Genomic DNA, 19,249 nt, shown 5'->3' on the forward strand with positions numbered 1-19,249 from the left:
AAGATGATGGGCTCTGCGACTATATACATTTAGTGACAAGATGAAAATATGTTCTCGTGTGCATCAAGCTCTACCTTTCTCTCTTTCCTTTGACCCCACATTCTCTTCTCTAAGATTGCAAATTGTGAATATCATAGCTAACTAACTTGCATTTGTTTCATTCTACCTCTAGCTGTCGAAAAACCGAAAATAACAATGAAGCAACAATCACAGAAAGGCAACAGTACACCTGCAGAATATGTGTCATTGTTATTAGATTTATTACGTCATGCAGGTTGAAGTGCACTTTGAAAAGGACAAAGCTTGCGAACATAGACGGACCGCACGAAGACACTCAGGCACACACAGACGGAAGCGATTCTGTCTGTGTGTGTGTGTGCCTTCCTGTAGTTACTGTTTACAAGTGATACCCCTTTCCAAATGCGTTTCAAACTAACCCAAGAAATATCTCTCTTATGAAGAGCATGCTTATATCCATTTACCAACTTAACTTGGATATATCAGCACGTGTATGAAAGAATGTATGGAGTAGCCGCTGAATACCAATTTTATTTCAATACTTTTTTAATATATGTATATTTGTATATTGTGCTGTATTTTGAGTTTTCTTGTACACATTCATTCTCCCCGGCTCAGATGTGGTGTGAAACTTACGTATGCGTAATGAGCGTAGGCGTTTTAAGTATTTAGATTCAAGAGGAAAATTTGACCAATTCAAGTGAGGGAAGCCAGCAGTATATTTTTGTCAATTTATTAATTTCAAATTCAACACTCAGTGCTGTCTGTTTTTTTCGCTTCGGGAAAGAAAAGGACAGTACTGAAATTTCGCTAAGTTGATATCCAACGGAGCGCTGATACTGCCGCAGAAACACTGAGCTCTATTGATGATTCTGTAAGGAACACATAGCAAAAAGCTACCACCCTTGTCAACATGCGTCTTTGCTATAGTAGAACAATGAAAAGAAAAAAAAATGGTACATATGGTAACCACAATGAACAAGAGTCATGAAGAAAACATGGTAACGAAAAAATAGACAACAATTTCATATCGACTGCAACGACGAGAACACTTTGCTTCGGTATGCGACTTCTTATACGACGCCGATGCTGGAGTGGGTGGCACCTTAACATTTCCTTCTAATGCACTGGGTATATCGAAAGGAAACAGCGAACGTAGCTGTGCTGCGCACTCAATTCAGTTTTGAATAGTCTAAGAATAATCTTTAAAAGCCTAATCATAATGTGTGTTAGGAAAACATTATAATGCTTTTGTTTAGAAGTTTTGAGTCGCCTAAGAATAAAAATTCTGTTTCACGTCGTGTTTTCATAATATGTCGTAGGTATAACGACAGAGTGTTTGGTGGATTGAGGTCTGGAAGTAGTTTCGCAACAGCTGCCGTCAAAGTGAACACTATCAATTGTCCTTTCTGACGGCCTCAGTCACCACCGGCACCACCCATCATCATAGGTGACCCATAGCCACCCTGCGGCCTGCGACCCCGGCCTCCACCACGAGGTCTCTGCGGAGCACCCCCTGGCAGCTGGCCGGACCCGTCTTGGCCGGGATATCCGGAACCACCTGAGTATGCCCCGCTGTCAGACGTGTAGTAGCCACCACCTCCGGCACCACCAGCAGTGGGGCTTGGGTACTCAGGCCCTTGCCATGCTCCACCTCCTCCGGGTTGTGCACCTTGAATTGGTGACAAAGGTGCCGTGTCATATCCGTTTGACCACGAAAAAGATTTCGAACTGCCATAAGAACCGCCACCGCCAAACCCACCACCACCAATCGGTCGCCGGGCACCGTCACCCGGTTTAGAAAAGCCAGCCGAGCCGGGACCAGGCGAATAAGGTGACTCGATCTCGAGAATGCTTTTTTTGTGGAAAGTAGAGCCACCTGCTGAGTGGGTGTAACCGTCGTAGACGCTACCGCCTGATCCCGGAGACACGGCACCTGCTGTTCCAGCTATAGGAAACAAATGCGCGTCGATAGAGTCAGGATAGCCACCACCTTTGCCCGAATCGGTATAGCTGTTGAAGGAGCTTGAGGAGGAGTACGAAGAACGTGCACTGTAGGCGGAGGAATAGCTACCGGCTCCTGATGCACCAGGACCAGTGCCTGCTCCTGGATAGGCACCAGACCCTGGTGAACCTGGGTACGTTGCAGGTGCTGGGCGAGGCCCAGTAGGAACGACGCTATATCCGCCGGCAGAAGGTCTTGAGCCACCTTGTGGAGACGCGGCACCAGCACCTGGATAAGACCCAGAACCAGGACCACCACCCGCCAAGTATGGGCCAGGGCCACCCGGTGCAGGTCCTGCTCCGGGTCCTCCGTATCCTCCATAACCACCAGGGCCTCCAGCACCCCCGGGTCCCTTGGGTCCACTTGGTCCTTTCGGACCACCAGGACCCCCAGCACCACCAGGACCTGTGGGGCCACTGGGACCACCATACCCACCGGGAGCTCCAGGACCACTCGGGCCACCATAACCACCAGGACTTCTGGGACCACCAGCACCGCTCGGACCACCATATCCACCAGAACCTCCGGGGCCACCGGGACCACTGGGACCACCATAACCGCCAGGTCCACCAGGGCCACCGGGACCACTGGGACCACCATAACCACCAGGTCCCCCAGGGCCTCCAGGACCTTTCGGGCCACTGGGACCACCAAAACCACCAGGACCTCCAGGACCTCCGGGGCCTCCAGGACCACCAGGACCTCCGTAACCGCCTGGTCCCGAAGGACCACTAAGTCCACCAGAAGGCTTTCCGGCTTGTCCACCAGAGCCTGGTTTTGGCCCAGAGCCGTATCCTCCTCCAGCAGGGTAGCCACCGGCACCAGGCCTACCGCTTCCTGATCCAGGATAACTGCCAACACCAGGTCCTCCAGCTCCAGAGCCTGGATAACCCCCAGCACCGGGTCGGCCAGAACCTCCTCCTGGGTAACCACCAGCACCTCCGGGATAACCACTGGCACCAGGTCCACGAGGGCCACTTGGGTAACCACCTGTTCCTGGAGAGCCGGAACTTCCTGGGTATCTACCCGCGCCTCCCGCGCCAGGATAGCCACCAGCGCCAGGTGCCCCACCCCCTCCTCCTGCTGCTCCGCCTGTTCCACCGGGAAGGTAAGCTGGTCCAGGGCGACCTCCACCACCGGCGCCACCTCCGCCACCGGCAGCACTTCCACCACTTCCGGGCAGAGGCTGCAGTGGCTGTGGGCTCTCAACATTCACTTCGGCGTTCAGGTAGTACCAATTGGGTGCTTCGTCGCACTCGAAGCTGTACCAATAGTCACAGGCACGAATTTGCTGGTTGAAGATTGTTCCTGGTCCGCACAGGAAGCTCTCCTTTCGGCCATTGTGGCATACGTGGTAAACCTGTAAAGTGGCAGCCGTGCTAGCTGTTAGCATGAGTTTGAAGAGCAGTCTCAAACTATGCGAGAGGTATTCCTGACAGCATTACGCGAAAAGTATAAGCATACGTGGTTCTCAGGAGCTGAAGGAGCTGATTGGACTAAAAACATGGTATTGTATTCAATAATTTTGCTAGTTTAGTAATTAGGCAATCTGCTGTACCTTCTGATTATTGAAATTTTGACTGATATACTGATCACAATGGCTGAAGAGAAGTTACTACATGAAGTATAAAAAGAGAAGCTAAGGTTTATGTATAAAGCACCAAGCATTGCATTTTACGGCTCTGAAATGGTCGATCTATAAGAACATTGGTATGAGTTAATAGATTTGGATGGCCTTACCTGACATTGCGCTTCCAAGTCCGCATACATGCCTTCGTACGGCTGCTGACTGCAGCGAAAACTTGTGCGGGGAATTTCCTTGTAGTCTGGGTAGTCGACGCCAGCGGTACCTCGAACCCAGCCTTCTTGATTTTGTCCCTTGCTTTCATCCCATCGTTTTGTCTGCGGCAGCGAAAAACAAATATAGTAGTGAAGCCTGCTAAATACTTACTGAAAGAAAGTACATTTATTTTTAAAGACGATAGTTTGTCTTGGGAACATTCGACGAAAAAATTTTGGTCTGTCTGTCTGTACATCTTTCTGTTTGTCTGCCATTAACGATACCTCAAACGGCACCTAACGACCAACCCCATCCGCAGCGCCCACCAATATTGCTCAAGCTTCAGCGTTGATAGTTGTGCTTTTGTCAATTAAAAATCAGTTACTGCGTATATTTGAGGTGCCATAACAACACGTTGATGTTTTGTATATGTGCCTTTATACTAGAAGATACACACACAAGTAACTTTAAGGAGTGTAGCGTTTATCGCGCTGCGCTGGCAGTGCAACGTGATGCTCAAAAAGGTAGGTGTTTCCAACGCTTTGCTAAGACGACACGGTGGTGGCACCTGCCCGTCGTTTTGCGTTCTACACCTTATCACATCCTTGACAGGCGCGTATCTTTCTCTGCGGGCGCGCACGCCTTCGTTTTCGAAGATAACTGCCAGATGGAGCTCGTGTCTAACATGCCTCGATGCGCTCGTTCACCTCTGCTACACGCTCGAGGCACTCTAACGCAGCGCCTCCAGAATATCATACACGGATTTTCTTGCGCAGAACAACAAATAAACGTTTTGTTCACTCTCTCCAGACGCAAGACTGTCGTCTTTCAACGACATTCGCAGTGTAACAAGAAGATTCGTGGGCTATTTTTTTTTACTATAGAGAAATGTGCGGTATTCGCAGGAGCAATGAGGTATTTTGAAGAGCCACTTACGAGGCTCCATCACAAATTTGAATTAAACCATGACAGCTGTGTGTCCGATGAAGAGCATTATGCCACAAAAATGTTTCAATCGGTTCATTACGAGCTGAGAAAACTGGTATTTTGAAGCGGCGAGAAAGGATGGTGCCAGGACAAGCTCGAAACTTTTGCCGCTCACCCCGCGTCGCTTTCGCAAGCCAAATCTCTTCCCTACCTTCTTCAGCATGGGAGCTAACGGGAACGTGCGCATGACGTTCCCGAGCAAGCCCAAACCCCGAGGACGCGAGTGTTGTTGTTTTGTAGACCAGCGTTATTTTGTGATGTAGTGCCTGTTTCTGCGGGATGGATGCCAATAAGGCTTATGTAGACGTGCTAAGATTGATGAGCGTATTAAAAGCTGAAATGCGCAGAACCTTTAATTGTGATTCCAGGGCTGGCGTCTGATTGATGCGCTAACCGCGGGTACATGAACACCCGAGAAACGCAAGCACATTTGTCCGGCATCTCGTTGCCAGAGTTATTTGATTATACAAGTTGTGAAACTGCGTTCCAAAATCTGGACATGCAGTTGAGCCAACTCTTCGGGAGTTAGCTGATGTTTGCACCACCTAGGAGCGCCAACACAAAACACAAATGATGCATTTAATAGTGGGTGTTATAATAAACAGGAGGCGCGACATTCTGCACACTTCCAAAGGGGGTGGGGGCAGTGGTATGCCCGGGTTTCGATACGTCGAGCCTATGGGGAGTTTTACAAATCATATGATTTAATATCTCTGTCGCGTTGCAATTCACAAAAGAAAAAACAGAAAAAGACGCCCAAATTACTTTTCTGTGTCTTCCCATTTTTCTGAAGTTTTGTGCGTGTATTCAAGCAACAAATTACACAAACTACACACGTCATGTGAAATAATTTTCTCGATTTCACGTGCCACGTTGGCTTCGTCAAAGCACAGTCGTCTACGTAGAGGACCAACGTCACAGCACAGCCGTCTACGTACGGTAATTCCTACGTCTACGTCATGTCCTCATTTTTCATTGATATGTGGGGTTTAACGTCCCAAAACCACCATATGATTATGAGAGACGCCGTAGTGGAGGGGTCCGGAAATTTCGACCACCTGGGGTTCTTTAACGTGCACCCAAATCTGAGCATACGGGCCTACAACATTTCCGCCTCCATCGGAAATGCAGCCGCCGCAGCTGGGATTCAATCCTACAACCTGCGGGTCAGCAGCCGAGTACCTTAGCCACTAGACCATCGTGGCGGGGCCTGTCCTCATTCTCTGGACGAAAGCAACGATAAGAAGGCAAAGCAGCGTTCATCTTGAAATTCGTCCCACTTCCGCGGCGCGCAGGTTTGCAAATTTGCCAGACGTGGTCGTAAACGCCCCACGTATGCATTGCGCTCGTCAGCTAAAAATTGTCAAACCTGGTGGGTGGCCCTTTAAACGTACTGTAAGAAAGTGAAATAGCTGGACGCCAATCAGGCAAGGCAGTGCCATTTTATGAGACACCGTGTACGTTTCTCAATCCTTCGAGTGTTTTTTTTCTTAGCCTGTTGGGGCAATAGTGTTGAGTGTTGTTGGTTGACATATTTGTCGGGCTCTTTCGTGGTTGCATAGCGAGCGCACCAGCTTCCTCCGCTATTATTTTCTTGACACATCCCTGGGAATCGTGAACCCAAAAAAGTTCAGTTGGGTGGATTATTGTGCGCCAGTCGCTACATTCTGAGCGTACTACCTACCATACAAAAACGAAAAGCAGTGTCTTTCACGGTGTTCGCCACTTTTGGAAGGAAGTGCAGCAGGGTTTTTGACGAAGTGTACAAAGCTTGATGAAACGATGATTTCCCATAGAAAAACTCTTATACATGCTTTTTCCCCAGGAATCATATGCGCGCGCAGTGGTTATGAGGCCTAATAAATAGCCGAGCGCACTGCAGGCACCCGAGGCTTGACACTCACCCGCTTACAGTGATGAGGGGCTGCGAGGGCTGCAGGAGAAAGGAGGAAAAGATGCATATTACTTGTCAGTCCAAACGCCAAGGCTGTCGAGAAAAGCGGTGGCCGCAGAGGTAGTCTATGCGGCGTTTCATAGGGACTTACCCAGAAGGAGCACAAGCCCCGCTGTGATATTCATTTTTGATGGCCAATCTGAAACAAAAGGCACGGGTATAAAACTGATCCGCCAGCTCCACTTGGTGCACGTTCAACCGACGCCGCACGCACAGAAGCAAAAGGGAAAAAGGTCCCCCGGAGACAATGCGCCTGTCATTGGATTCGCACAGGCAACAGTGTAGCTTACGTGAGGCTTTACATAAGGGTTTCCTCGAGGCTTTACGACGTGTTTTGACGTTCTCGGAGAGGAACGACACGCGTGCATTCGTGCGGTCGCTTCCGCCGAGCAGCACCGTTTTTTTCTCCCGCTAACTGTTGCTGCGACGCGCCGCGTCCTCGCGCGCAAATCGAAGCGTGTTTTGATGATCACGACGAAATCGTACTGCTGTGCGGCTTGCGCAAGGAGGTACCAGAACGTTTCCGTCGATGCGAGCTCCTATCTATCGATAACTCTGTACGAATGAAGCTGGGCGGGCCGTCAGATCCTCCCCTCGGAAAGTATGCAGCTACTATTAGTTCCTGATCTGAGTGCTTGGCGTGTGTCACCAAGGTCTCCGGCGCATCTTCCTCGATCACGTAGGCAGCGAGTCCCTGCTTCGACAGAAATAGTGTCCCGACTATTTCGTAACGGTTCTAAAGCAGCATCACGCGAATAATGACATGCTCAGCTGAAGTGAGGCCATTTGCCAGAGAACGTGTACATTTGCAAGTTGCAAAGCACTACGCTAAAAGCGCTCAAGCGCACTTTCCTAGAAGGAGGGGTGGACACACTCTCAGAACCTTCGAAATGCACACAACCTTACTTAGACGTGTAAAAGAGCGCTAGATAATCGGGACGAGTTTTTGTGAAACTAATCCTCAAAAGCGCTCGCATTTTTTTCATAAAACTAGAAAAAAGAAGAGCCAGGAGAAAGCTTTTATCCTGCCTGAAGCTACCAATATCCAGCCTGTATATCCAACTTTGATCCTACTGCAAAGAGGCTTTCCTCTGGGGGATTCGCAGTACCTCACAACTGCGCAAAAAGAGGGCTTGCAATCGCTCGATACGGGCTCGGCCGTGCCGCCGCCCGACGAGAGTGCCTTTAAGACAGTCCAAAGCGAATCGGTTCAGTGAGCGAACGCGTCTACAAGTGCCGCCGCAGCTGCATGATTAGACACCGTATGGAAAACTCACCGTTTGAGGTCACAAAGCACAATCAGGGAATTCAAGGTGGTGAAAAGAAGAGTGAATAAACAATTCAGTGTAATGCTTTGGGCGCCAATCAGAGAAGTGAAACGTGCCGGGCACCAATTTTCACGCTGCCTGTCTGAAAGCCTTGTTACTTGCATGCTAATCATTACTAATGGAAATGTTACGTTGCACACAGACATGGACGAAGGAAAAACACACAAGACACAGCGCTGATGAGTCTTGTGCGTTCTTCCTTCGTCCCCGCCTGTTAACGCTGCAAACTTTCACGATGCAAAACTAACAAGCCTACCAAGCCATGCTTATAACTTCGAATTCGACTACTTCAGTACCTATTGTAAGAAGCGGATAAGTCGCGGCGCGCGTGCGCAGTGGTTTCTGCTGTGTATTTGGTGCTGGGTGCGCGACTTCGCGGCCGAATTTCCTCTCTGGGGCCGTCTCACAGAGCTAGCGAAAAAAAATGCAATATTCAAAACATGTGATTACTTGTAGCGCACGTCCTAGCTCACGCAAATCTGTTTAACAACTTCGTTCCACCAACGGAGTTAATACAGGTTAGTCACTTTTGTAGTTTTGCAACCAGCGGTAAGATATGCGTTTTTCCATTTTTATGATTTTACTAGAAATCACTTTGAGCTTAAGTGCAAATACCTGCTACGAATTTCATCACAATGGCGTATTAAAGAAAAATCTCGACGACATAGTGAATATAAGTTATGTCAGTTAGGCATACGATAAATTACGGCGAAATGTGATTCCTAAGCCTAACCTATTTGATATCAGTGACGAGATATTTGTCTGCGTACTTTTGTTAATTTTTTCGTTTATCGCATGCATATAAATTTTTATTTTGACTGTAGTCGTGGTACACAATTACTTTGATAAAGTTTCGACTCTCGTATAATTGGAACAGCCTACTTTAGCGCCTTAATCAGTTTTGCCACCGTCCTTATCGGACAACGGCAGCTTATTTGCGAGAGTAATCCGGTTCACTTCGGATAACTTACTACGCATAACTACGTACACCTTCTTCCTGCGGTGGCATTGAACTGAACCCGAAAGTGCGAGTTGCCCCAAGGCTGTCCCTTCGCTGTACAGTGCAGGAAAGCTTTAACAGTCGTCGTTGTCTTTAAGCGTTGGCTTTAACTTCCCGTTGCAAACTACTGTAGCTTGGTGCTTTAGCAGAGTATACCCACATAGGTGGCCTTAGAAAGCACTGTGACATGGTTTACAATGTCATGAGTTCTAATGCCCACTATGGCGATCACCTAACTCTGATCAAATGCCCACGTGCTGTGACCTTCTTTAGGCGCTCATAAAGCGCAGCAATATATATATATATATATATATATATATATATATATATATATATATATATATATATATATATATATATATATATATATATATATATATATATATATATATATATATATATATATAGAGAGAGAGAGAGAGAGAGAGAGAGAGAGAGAGAGAGTCTTGCTTTGAGTGTGGCCAGTTAGCTTCACTGTTACTTGACGCAATTCAGTAAAACAATCCAAGTTAAAGCTAGCATTTCGGCGCAGAAGTATATGTTTCTCCTATTTAAGTTCAGCGACGGTAACTCGGCTGAGATTCTAGGAATATTGACCTTGAACGGGTCTGTAATGCGCAAGCAGCAAGCAAGTGATGTGCAGACGCTCGCTCACTGCTCGGCCGCTTTGGCACCACGTCGTTCAAAGGACACATACTGGGAATGCATTGATAGAATGGAATAAAAGTAGCCTGGAATTACGGCAATGAAGCTGTACTGAACGCAAGCTTTACGAATATACGAACGGTATCACATTTACAACGTGAATTATAAGCGCTGCACACAGATGCATATCCGCATTTCTATACCACGGAAGCTGCCGCCAGTGTTACTGATAAGCAAACATGCCGCATGTTGTCATCATCAACTCCTCGTGAAAGCTAAGGCACTCATTGGAGCAACCACGTGCCCGCACACACAAACAACACCTTGAGCGAGACTACAGCCCTGGCCTGAGCCTGTCGGGGATGGCTGTGGAGGAAAACAGGACCTATCAGCCGGTGTGTGGCAGCTGAGAAACATTGGCGGTGAGTGGCAGATGTTAGAGAAAAAAAGTGCCAGCGGTGGCCGAGCTCACCGTATCCGCGGATGTTGCTCGAACGGGTGGAGGGGGCCGAAAAAAGTGAAGGCTCCGGCTCCGGGACGCGGGCGTTTTATAGGAGTAGGGATCGGCCGCATCTTCTTCCCCGCGGCAAACCGGTTGCTTTTGTTTTGACGTGGCCACAAGCACTCTCCTCCTCGCGTCGCATGACGACGTCGTCAACGACGCCGGGTTCCCGACGAACAGCGCCCAGCGCGGCGCCGTCATAGCGGTTCAAGGCCGGGGTCGCGCGCAACGCCCTGGCGCTGGCTGTCCCGGCGCGCAGGAACAATCGCGCCTCGCTCCCACGCGCGCCGGCTCGCGCTGTCCGCACCCTCGCTTCCGGACATCGCCAAAGCCACGTGTCCGCGTGCGTTGGCCACAGCCAGGTCCGGGTATGCGAGCTCCCGGAATGCGCGGAGAGCTCTCACTGTGGCTCGTAATAGAGTTTCTTTTTTAACCAGTGATGCCAGCGCGAGTAGCGGCAGCGCGGGGGCTGCACACGGATTCGCATTTTCCTGTACGCAAACGCACGCAGGTAAGCATCGCTCCGGCCACTCGCAAACACGGTGCGCGGAACGCCCGTTTCGGAATGCTCCCGAAACCGAACCACGTCAATCACGACTCGCAGAAGTGTGTGCGCAAACCGGCTTTCAAAGAAGATACGACGTCAGTATCCCAAAGCGCATAGGGCTGAAACTTGGCTTCTGTGCGATGCGTAACGTCTTTTCAATGTATTGATAAAGACGACTGTCTTCACCACTTAGGCTTGTCTGACAAGGGATGCTGGTTGAAGATTTTTTCTGTAGAGACCACTGTTTTCGGGGCGCAGCTGCCCACACGCCCTTGCAGAAGGGGGAAACTGAGGGAGAATAGACGGATGGTCTAAGTGGGATCCCAAGACAGTGCCAGGACGAGTTTTCTGCAAACGTGTGCGACAACAGCCTGCTTCGTTCTTTCCTTAGCGAAGCAATCCTATATAAGTGCGGTCGGGGTTCCGCGGTAGTCCACGAGGTTTTGCTGGCTGAAAGAATAATACAACCTGTCACTTTTCAAGCAGAAGAGTGAGGCAAAATAATTGCATTATTGGATCACTTTACTATCTCTGAAGGTAATAATTCTGGGGAGCTCATCAAATCCCGTTCTCTAGTTGTCAATATTCAGGTAGTTGGTCAGGAGTGCAGATATGTCAAGCCCAATGAAAGTATTCGGCAATACTACATTCGACATTCTCGTTTTACATCCGTTTTATAATTTTGAGTGTCTAGAACTTTTTCGTCGCGAGCTTTTCAGTGAATAAACTCGGTGGCACCTAGCATGCCACAGGTGCATATTATTGCAGAATAGCGCGCTTTAATAAAATACTAGCTGTCTAGAAAAAAATTCTTGTCTAAACTTCTCCAGTCTTGAACTGAGACTGTAATGAGTTACCCGCATAATCTTTCAGTGCCGTTTTTTTTTGTTACGTAAAAAATATCTCAAGGAAACACTCCGGTATTATTGACACGAAAGTTTTAAATAATTAGGCACTAGTTAAAAATAGTGCAATAGTTACTTCGTGCACATGACAAGGTCTCAGCACTGATTAACAAGAACTTGCGTGGCATTCACCTATTGTATGGTCAATTAGTTGCGCCGTGTCCGAGTAACCTGTCCGTTTAATGGGGAACACCAGCAATCTCGTTAAGTAGCTTTCATCATATAACATTGTTACCGGAAATTTCCGTGCAACGAAAGTCTTCAACAGGCGTTTCCTCGACTGGGACAAGAGTCCCTCTAAAAAATTAAGAAGAAAATTCCAGGGGAAGCTTTGCAGCTCGTTATGCCGTTGAGCACAATTTTATGGGTTCGATTGCGCCACACTTCGTGTACGTACGTTACGCGTTAATAATGCTCCAATAGGTGAAACAAAGACGGCCGAGCCTCGCATTCAGAGGTACTCGCGGTAGCAACTGTAACTTGATGGCATTACACGAGGTTGAGGTCTAAAAATAAACGAAGAAAGAAATAAAGCAGTTTTTGTGAGCTGCTGCAGTCCTGCAGTCTTTCTTGAGCGAACAATAAATTGGTCGCTTAGTCTTTTGACATCAAACATTTCTTTACCTTTTTTTTTGTACGGGTGCCACATCTCAATAATGTGCTCTGGTAACAGCCTCGCGACTAACTATATAGAAGTGAGCATATTATTTATGTCTTTCTGTCTCGCTTACTTAAGAAAACGGACAGGAAGTCCTAAACTATAAACAGCCGCGCTCACAGTGCGGCTTTTTCCAGTTTTATGGCGTGCAGTCGTGTCGCTGTACTGGGAGGCGAATGACGTATGTTTTGCGCTTGATTATTAATTTTTATTGATTTCCTTATTTTTGCACTCAAAACTGAAGTAGAGTGATCATGACTCTGCTGAATGAGGCGTTAAAAACAGCGCGAGCTTGGAGGAAAAATGATGCTGGTTCATTGCAAATAACCGCTGCGTGCTTCCGGAAATTGGTTTCGTTAGCGCTGCATAGGTGTAAAAAATGAAGTCGTGTACTACTATTTGCGCATGTGCAAATAGGTCGTCTGCAACATTGGCCTAGACATGCAACCGAAAATACGCTTGAACGCGCACCACACGGATTTAATAAGTAGCGATGCTTGTATGGAGGCCTTATAGTTTATTGTGCTCTTGCGAGTAATGGCTAAACGTGAATGGACATTGGCTTTCTATTCGCTTTTCCGATTTCCTTCTTTTTTTACTCCTCGATGTAGTTTCCAATTTAGAAAATTGTGAGACGGGAACGAATGCGGTACTTCGTAACACTGCGAACGTGCAGCAGCTCAAGGCAGCCAAGAGTTATGGTCTCAATCCTCTCTTACTTCAAGGCTCGCTTCATTTTGCCGCAGACAGGAAGAGCGTTGTAAGGCTATCCGTACCCGCACTCCTTGCTCTTCCGCCTAAACGGCCGGGCCTCGCGATTGCTCCTAGAAGCGTATATACGTCTCCCATGTGGGCATCTTTAATGTTTGTAAAACCTGAAGAGGAGGGCAATATTCTCTTCATTTTTGTAAGAGTGCTTCAAGCTCCCATTCTTGCTTTTTTTTCAGTGTCTTCTGCGCTGCTTAAAGCCCACAAAAAAAGTGTGTGCGAGCAGAAATGCACAATAAAAAAAACAGCAACAAGAACTCACTAAAAAAAATAGGACCGATCAGTCCTCAAGAATTTGCGTAGTTTGTGCCACGATTCGTGCAGAAGTGGAGTTTTGCTCGAGGCACTGCATTACTCTATTTACGGAAACGTAAAAACCGTGGCCGCCTGACCTTTTAAACTGCTCTTCGGCTGCGCTAAACACAGCGTCTTTTGTTCGTTTCGTAGAAAACCACGTGGAATTATCTTTAGGGCCGCTTAACTCTCTTTGTGCCTTATAAGTAATATTGACAAGAACACAAAATTTAATTATCACTATCTGCGCTTGCGTGTGATGGAAATGCCGTCTTAGTCAATGTGCAAGTACATCACACAGACTTCGTAGAGAATACAAGCAATACTGGCACACGTTTTAAGTGGGGAGATGGATCAATAATGGATCTCGTTGCTGTTTTAGATACGCATTTCTAGTATTTGTGCGTGTATTTTTGGGGCGCTCGCAGTGCGTGGCTTCCAGATTAAATTACACGCGCTTAACATCAAGCACGTTCAGCGGGAGCTCGTGGAGGTTCGAAGTGATGTCAAATCATTGAACCGGCAACGTCGCTATCTCTGTCGCGGCAGCCTTGGAAAATACAGGTCGGAAACGTTGGCGTCAGCGACGCGTTGCGTTCTACGATTTCACCCATCACCTAAACATGACTCACAGGCGTTGCTCGATCGATACAGGAGTGTTTGTGAATTCTCGTCGTATCTCAATCTGGCGTTCGGAAGTGGCACGCTTGACTCCCTCGTGTTCACCATGCGGAACGCTGTATCCTTCAAACCATCACCTGTAGATGAGCGCGCGTAACAAATAACGCAGGAAAACTTGAGGATACTGCCGCTGCTTTGCTGATTCCAAGAAAAAAAAAAGAAAACAGGGCGCGCAAGCGCGCAAACAAGAAAGCAGGCACCACAAAAAACAACCAGTTTGTTGTGTCTTGGCTTGGTCTGTGTTTTCATGGCCTGCAGGCCTTTTAGAATGAATACTTACTAACCAGCTCAACGTTCTGTTATTTTATGCTTTGACTATTCATCAGACAAGAACTGGTTACCAAATTATTATTATTATTATTATTATTATTATTATTATTATTATTATTATTAGTAGTAGTAGTAGTAGTAGTAGTAGTAGTAGTAGTAGTTGTGCCATTGACATCAAACTATTTAAGGAAGTTTATTTTAAAGTGTCACATGTTAACGTCACATTTATTATTATTATTTTTTGCTGAATGGTGCGATAGCATTCATTACCTCCTGAATAGTGCTAAGACCAAAGCCATACATTTGAATCGTTAACTTGTAGCGTGTCATTTCGATGGTCTGTGAACCCTCCAGTTTTATTATGTTAAGTTTCCGATATCAGGGATATCGGTGTTCTTTTTCATAGGAATTGACACTTTTTGGTTCAGACTAGGTGCGTCGCTATGTGCAGAGTTTTTGGTCTCTCAGCTTTGCTTGTAGAATATCTAGATAACTCCATTATATATCACTGCGCAAATTGTATGCTACAATATATATGCCTCAAATCGACCATATTCGCCTGTGATCTGGAATTGAATTTCTTAATCGAGGAGTAACGCCAATGAGCGCGCCCAGAAAAAAAATTGTAAGAATTTACAATTATCACTGCACTGAAAATAACTCTATCTTGTTCAAGCATTGTTGAATCATTATCATTACCCTCACTGCACTGCCGACAAAATCGCGTTGATCAGCAATTTTTTTCAAAATTGTTCCCAGCATCATATCCTGCCCTGAACTGCTCACTTACACTAATTTTATAATTCCACGTAAAATAACTGGAAAGCATAGACTGTTTCGTGTACCCACCTGCCTCGGTGAACACAGAACTGTTTGCATGATACCAAGTTAATTTCTTGATGTCTATGTTTTTATGGCTTAATTGTTCGCTTTCTACGGAACTTCGCACTGTTTCAACATCGCGTTGGTCATCTTACATATATTTATTTCCTTTCAGAATACTTTGTCCGATCTTCTATTTTGTTTTAATTATTAACAACCTTTCGTATATCTCATGTTATGTTATTTTATTTTCACACTGTTGTCCTTACTTATTATTTTTACATTTTGGTCCTGTTAGTAAAGCCTTCACAACTTCAGTCTGGCATATGTATGGCGCAACACATGCGCCACAGCTTCAATCTGGTATATGTATAACACAGAGCTCTTGCTCTCTGGTCACAGATTTGACTGTTCATACCTGCGCTTCAAAAGCACCCCATCTTTAAACAAACTTGCCCGTTAGGTTTAAATTAGTTGTTGAATGCCTATGCCCCGCCGCAGTGGTCTAGTGTCTAAGGTACTCGGCTGCTGACCCGCAGGACGCGGGATCGAATTCCGGCTGCGGAGCTGCATTTTCGATGGAGGCGAAAACGCATTAGGCCTGCGTGCACACATTTGGGTGCACGTTATAGAACCCCAGGCGGTGGAAATTTCCGGAGCCCTTCACTACGGCGTCTTTCATAATCATATGGTGGTTTCGGGACGTTAAACCCCACATACCAATCGGTCAACTTCTTAAATACGAAGTATTTCTTTGCCGAACAAAGGGGCTTTGGCCCTTTCGAAATGTCTACCTGATGGCCGCCTGTCGTGGTCGTCTTCCTAACTTTGCATGAACCAAAATTAACATGGAAGAACATGATTGTATAACAATTATGATTAGAAGATTACGTCATGAATGACGTTACATGTGTGTCGCGTACAGCACGAAACTCTTTCCCTCAGTCGCACTTGGCACACGCCCATCTATCACGGACCACAAAATTTGGGTAGGCTCCACTGGCGATTCTCAGTCTATATCAACGCAGCAACTGTGAGAATAGACGTTTGAAACATGCACACAATAGCGTTCAAAGGATTGCTTCCCTTCGTTTTTTGTGCTGTTACATTATGGATCAGTACTAACTCGCCCAACTTACCATTCTTCTGAATTGAAGTACATTGTCATCTGAGGAAGCCAGAGCCTTAACGCGCCATGTTACAGAAGCATTTAGTTCAGTAAATGCAGCCAAATTACAAAAAAAACACACTCAAGTCTGTGATGTCAATATCAGAGAATTAGGTCAAAAATTTTAAAGTTATGCATTTGACGTTTTTTTTCATCCATTATTAAAGACATTGTGGCAAAATTAAGGCAACTGATGTTTTCAGTACAATTTGCCAGTACAAACTAATTTAGTGTTTCACTTTGGTGTCCATTTACAGGAGCATGTGCAGCAGAAAAGCTCTACGGGAGTAAAGAATAGAAATCAATGTTCAAGAATAAGTGGAAGCCAGGCACTTTACGTGGCAGGCAACTGTCCGACCACGGAAACAGAACAGTGCTTGAGACTTCTCTGGAGGAAATGATGGTATGCGAGCGTCTTGTCGAAGCAACGTCAATTGTTGTTGCAGTGTTGGCTAACCACTTCAATAAAAATGTGATAAACATCAATAATTTATTCCTATGACCCAGCAAGCTTTATTCAGGCGCTGCTCGACCCCGGAGGAATACGCTAACCACCGCTACTTAAAATACACGTAGAATAGATTGCGGCATGAGTTGGTGATTCATGATAGATATAAATAGCTCGAAAAAACGTGCATGAAACAGGGCGAAGAAAGTTACAGCAAATGCGCATGTCCTGTAGTTTTCCCCGTACGTTTTGTCGCGCTATTTACATCCATCATGATAAATACGGTATCGCCCCGTAATGTGCATGTCGTTTCCATAGAAGTTGTGCATATATATCTAACGTGGATACCAATTTTACATTGGACTATGAGCTACCTTTTAGGTGGTGGTGAAGTCAACGTCCTTGGTAAGGTCTCGGTATGGGAACAGATGCTGCAGAGGCTGCTATTCGCGGAATGCTTAGCAGGAAATCGATTCCCGCAACACATGGGGTCTGCTGGAATTTTTCTGCATGACGCATACATATATCTAATTGCCTTAGTTCTGAAGAAAGTGCTGTTCTGCATAGCGGTGCACTACCTTAACCGCATCCGCATTGATATGAGGAATAAACGTAAAGACAACGTTCTCATTACGTTTCTTGTTTTATTTCCCTTGGCCTAATCATAAAAAGGCATCTCAAGGTAGGGAAAATCCCTACAGACTACTGTAAACAAAGCTCTATCCTGGAAAGGGTACTTCAGGGCAGACCACTGAGGCTGAATTTTTATTCACACCCTGAAACAAAAATTGTCAACTGGTGTCGCCATGTTTTTTTCCCCTTGTTAGGTTGCTCGTTTCATGCAGTGGGTGCGAAGTGAAGTTGTAGTTTAAAACATCTTGCCACGTTGCTTCTTGAAACACATATTTAGGTATCTTGTTTTGAAAAGCTCTCGAATCAAGCGCATTGATTGAATAACGCGAATAATTATCGTTTTTTTCTTGCCTCACGCATAAAAATGCACTGCTTGCTTTCCGTAATTTCCGTTCAAAAACAGAGACACCGGGATGACCTTTGATTTATAGGGAAACGTGCGAGGGTGAACCGTGTTCTCTTAGATGTGGCTTTTCAGTATAAAATCAGCTTAGCCGAGGGCACTCTTACCCTACGCGCTTAGACGCCACTTGGTCGCTGATCATTAAGGCATCGCGAACCGGCTGTGCGCAAAAGTCGGACCCCCAGCATCAGAGTCTAGCCCGGAGCCGTAGCGCTCGATAAGCCCGTGGTACGTTTGGAAAGCACGGCCCTGAAGGCGTAAAATTCTGTCAGCGCGCTCCCTTCTCCCTTTCCAAATAACGATAGGCCTTTCCTAAATAATGGGCTTGCCGCGCAGCCAAAGCCGGCTGCGGACACCACGGATGGCTGGCTCCTCGGACTAATTAGAATGCGTCGCACGGCAACCATCTACGCTCTCCAGCACGGCATTCTGCTTCCAAACAACGCAGCGTGGCGCAGCGTCGGCAGTTATGCAGAACGAGGCCCGTTTTCAGGCTCCCAGCCCTGCGAGCAGCGGATACGCGATCCATGGCCGCGCCGAAAGGGTGCGTCGAGGGCCACGTTCGTCATTTCACAAAGGATCCCTTCTCTCGACTGACTCAGTGAGCATCCCGTGGCACAACAGCATGTCGAACAGGTGGTCAGCCAGTCTACGTCGCGCTCTGAGTTTGTAATTAGGGCGACTTTAGTGTGCTCGAACACTTTCGGGGCAGTGGGTAGAACTAAAGCGCGCTGAATGACCAGACCACTCACTCTCTTTGTAACAAGGGTCACTTAATACCGCGAAGCGAACTTTCGACGATGCATTGTCATGGCATCTGGTGCGCATACATTACCATGCTGCTGCACCAATGAATGACTGCAGGAAACCGTATACCTTGGTCGAAATGGACGCAGTGCAATTTTTTTTTGCTCTTTAAAGCACTACTAAGTGAGCGTCGATTAGAGAGGCGTGAAGAAAGAAGGTTGTAATTGATTTATATGTGGAATTTAACGTCCTAAAACCACCATCAGAGGTGCCGTAGTGGAGGGCTCCGGAAATGTCGACCACCTGGTGCGTTAAAACGTTTTAGAACCCGTTGTAAAACGGGTTCTAATTGCCTCACTTGGTTTACTCTTTGCTAGTTGTATTGAAAAAAAATAAGGAGGGTGGGCAAGAGCCACAGACGATCCACAGATTTTGTCAATCCAGGAGTGGTGGTAAAAGGCTTGGAAATCTTAACACGTGAGCTTTAAGGAGGCTCAGCTGGGTAGCAGAAAATCGCATGCTGGCGTTAGCATCGTTGCCGGAAAGCGACAAGTCAGACATAACTAATGTATAGAAGTCGCTCTTTAAACCGAAATCTGCGTGGCAGTCAAGTATTTTACCCCACTACCACGCCAGTGCCTAATTACTCAGGAAATACTCTACACAGGCGGATACGTCACTTCAGA

At 46.7% G+C, this 19,249-nt stretch overlaps 1 protein-coding gene across 2 annotated transcripts; it reads right to left on the reverse strand.

The window, feature by feature from the left end:
• Nucleotides 1-735: 735 nt before the first annotated feature.
• On the reverse strand, nucleotides 736-10,309 carry LOC119175836 (uncharacterized). Of its 2 annotated transcripts, XM_037426837.2 has the most exons (6): nucleotides 10,190-10,306; nucleotides 6,836-6,883; nucleotides 6,695-6,723; nucleotides 3,764-3,925; nucleotides 2,093-3,383; nucleotides 736-1,690 (listed from the first exon to the last, which is right to left on the reverse strand). In XM_037426837.2, the coding sequence occupies exons 2-6, from the start codon at nucleotides 6,867-6,869 to the stop codon at nucleotides 1,437-1,439; spliced, it is 1,770 nt and encodes a 589-aa protein (XP_037282734.2). In that variant the 5' UTR covers nucleotides 6,870-6,883; nucleotides 10,190-10,306; the 3' UTR covers nucleotides 736-1,436. The 2 variants fall into 2 exon arrangements, with proteins under 2 accessions (XP_037282734.2, XP_075732385.1); XM_075876270.1 differs by having other exon boundaries at nucleotides 736-3,383; nucleotides 10,190-10,309.
• Nucleotides 10,310-19,249: the final 8,940 nt, after the last annotated feature.

The sequence above is a fragment of the Rhipicephalus microplus genome, chromosome X (assembly GCF_043290135.1).
Source record: "Rhipicephalus microplus isolate Deutch F79 chromosome X, USDA_Rmic, whole genome shotgun sequence".
In the NCBI taxonomy this organism is placed as follows: Eukaryota; Metazoa; Arthropoda; class Arachnida; order Ixodida; family Ixodidae; genus Rhipicephalus; species Rhipicephalus microplus.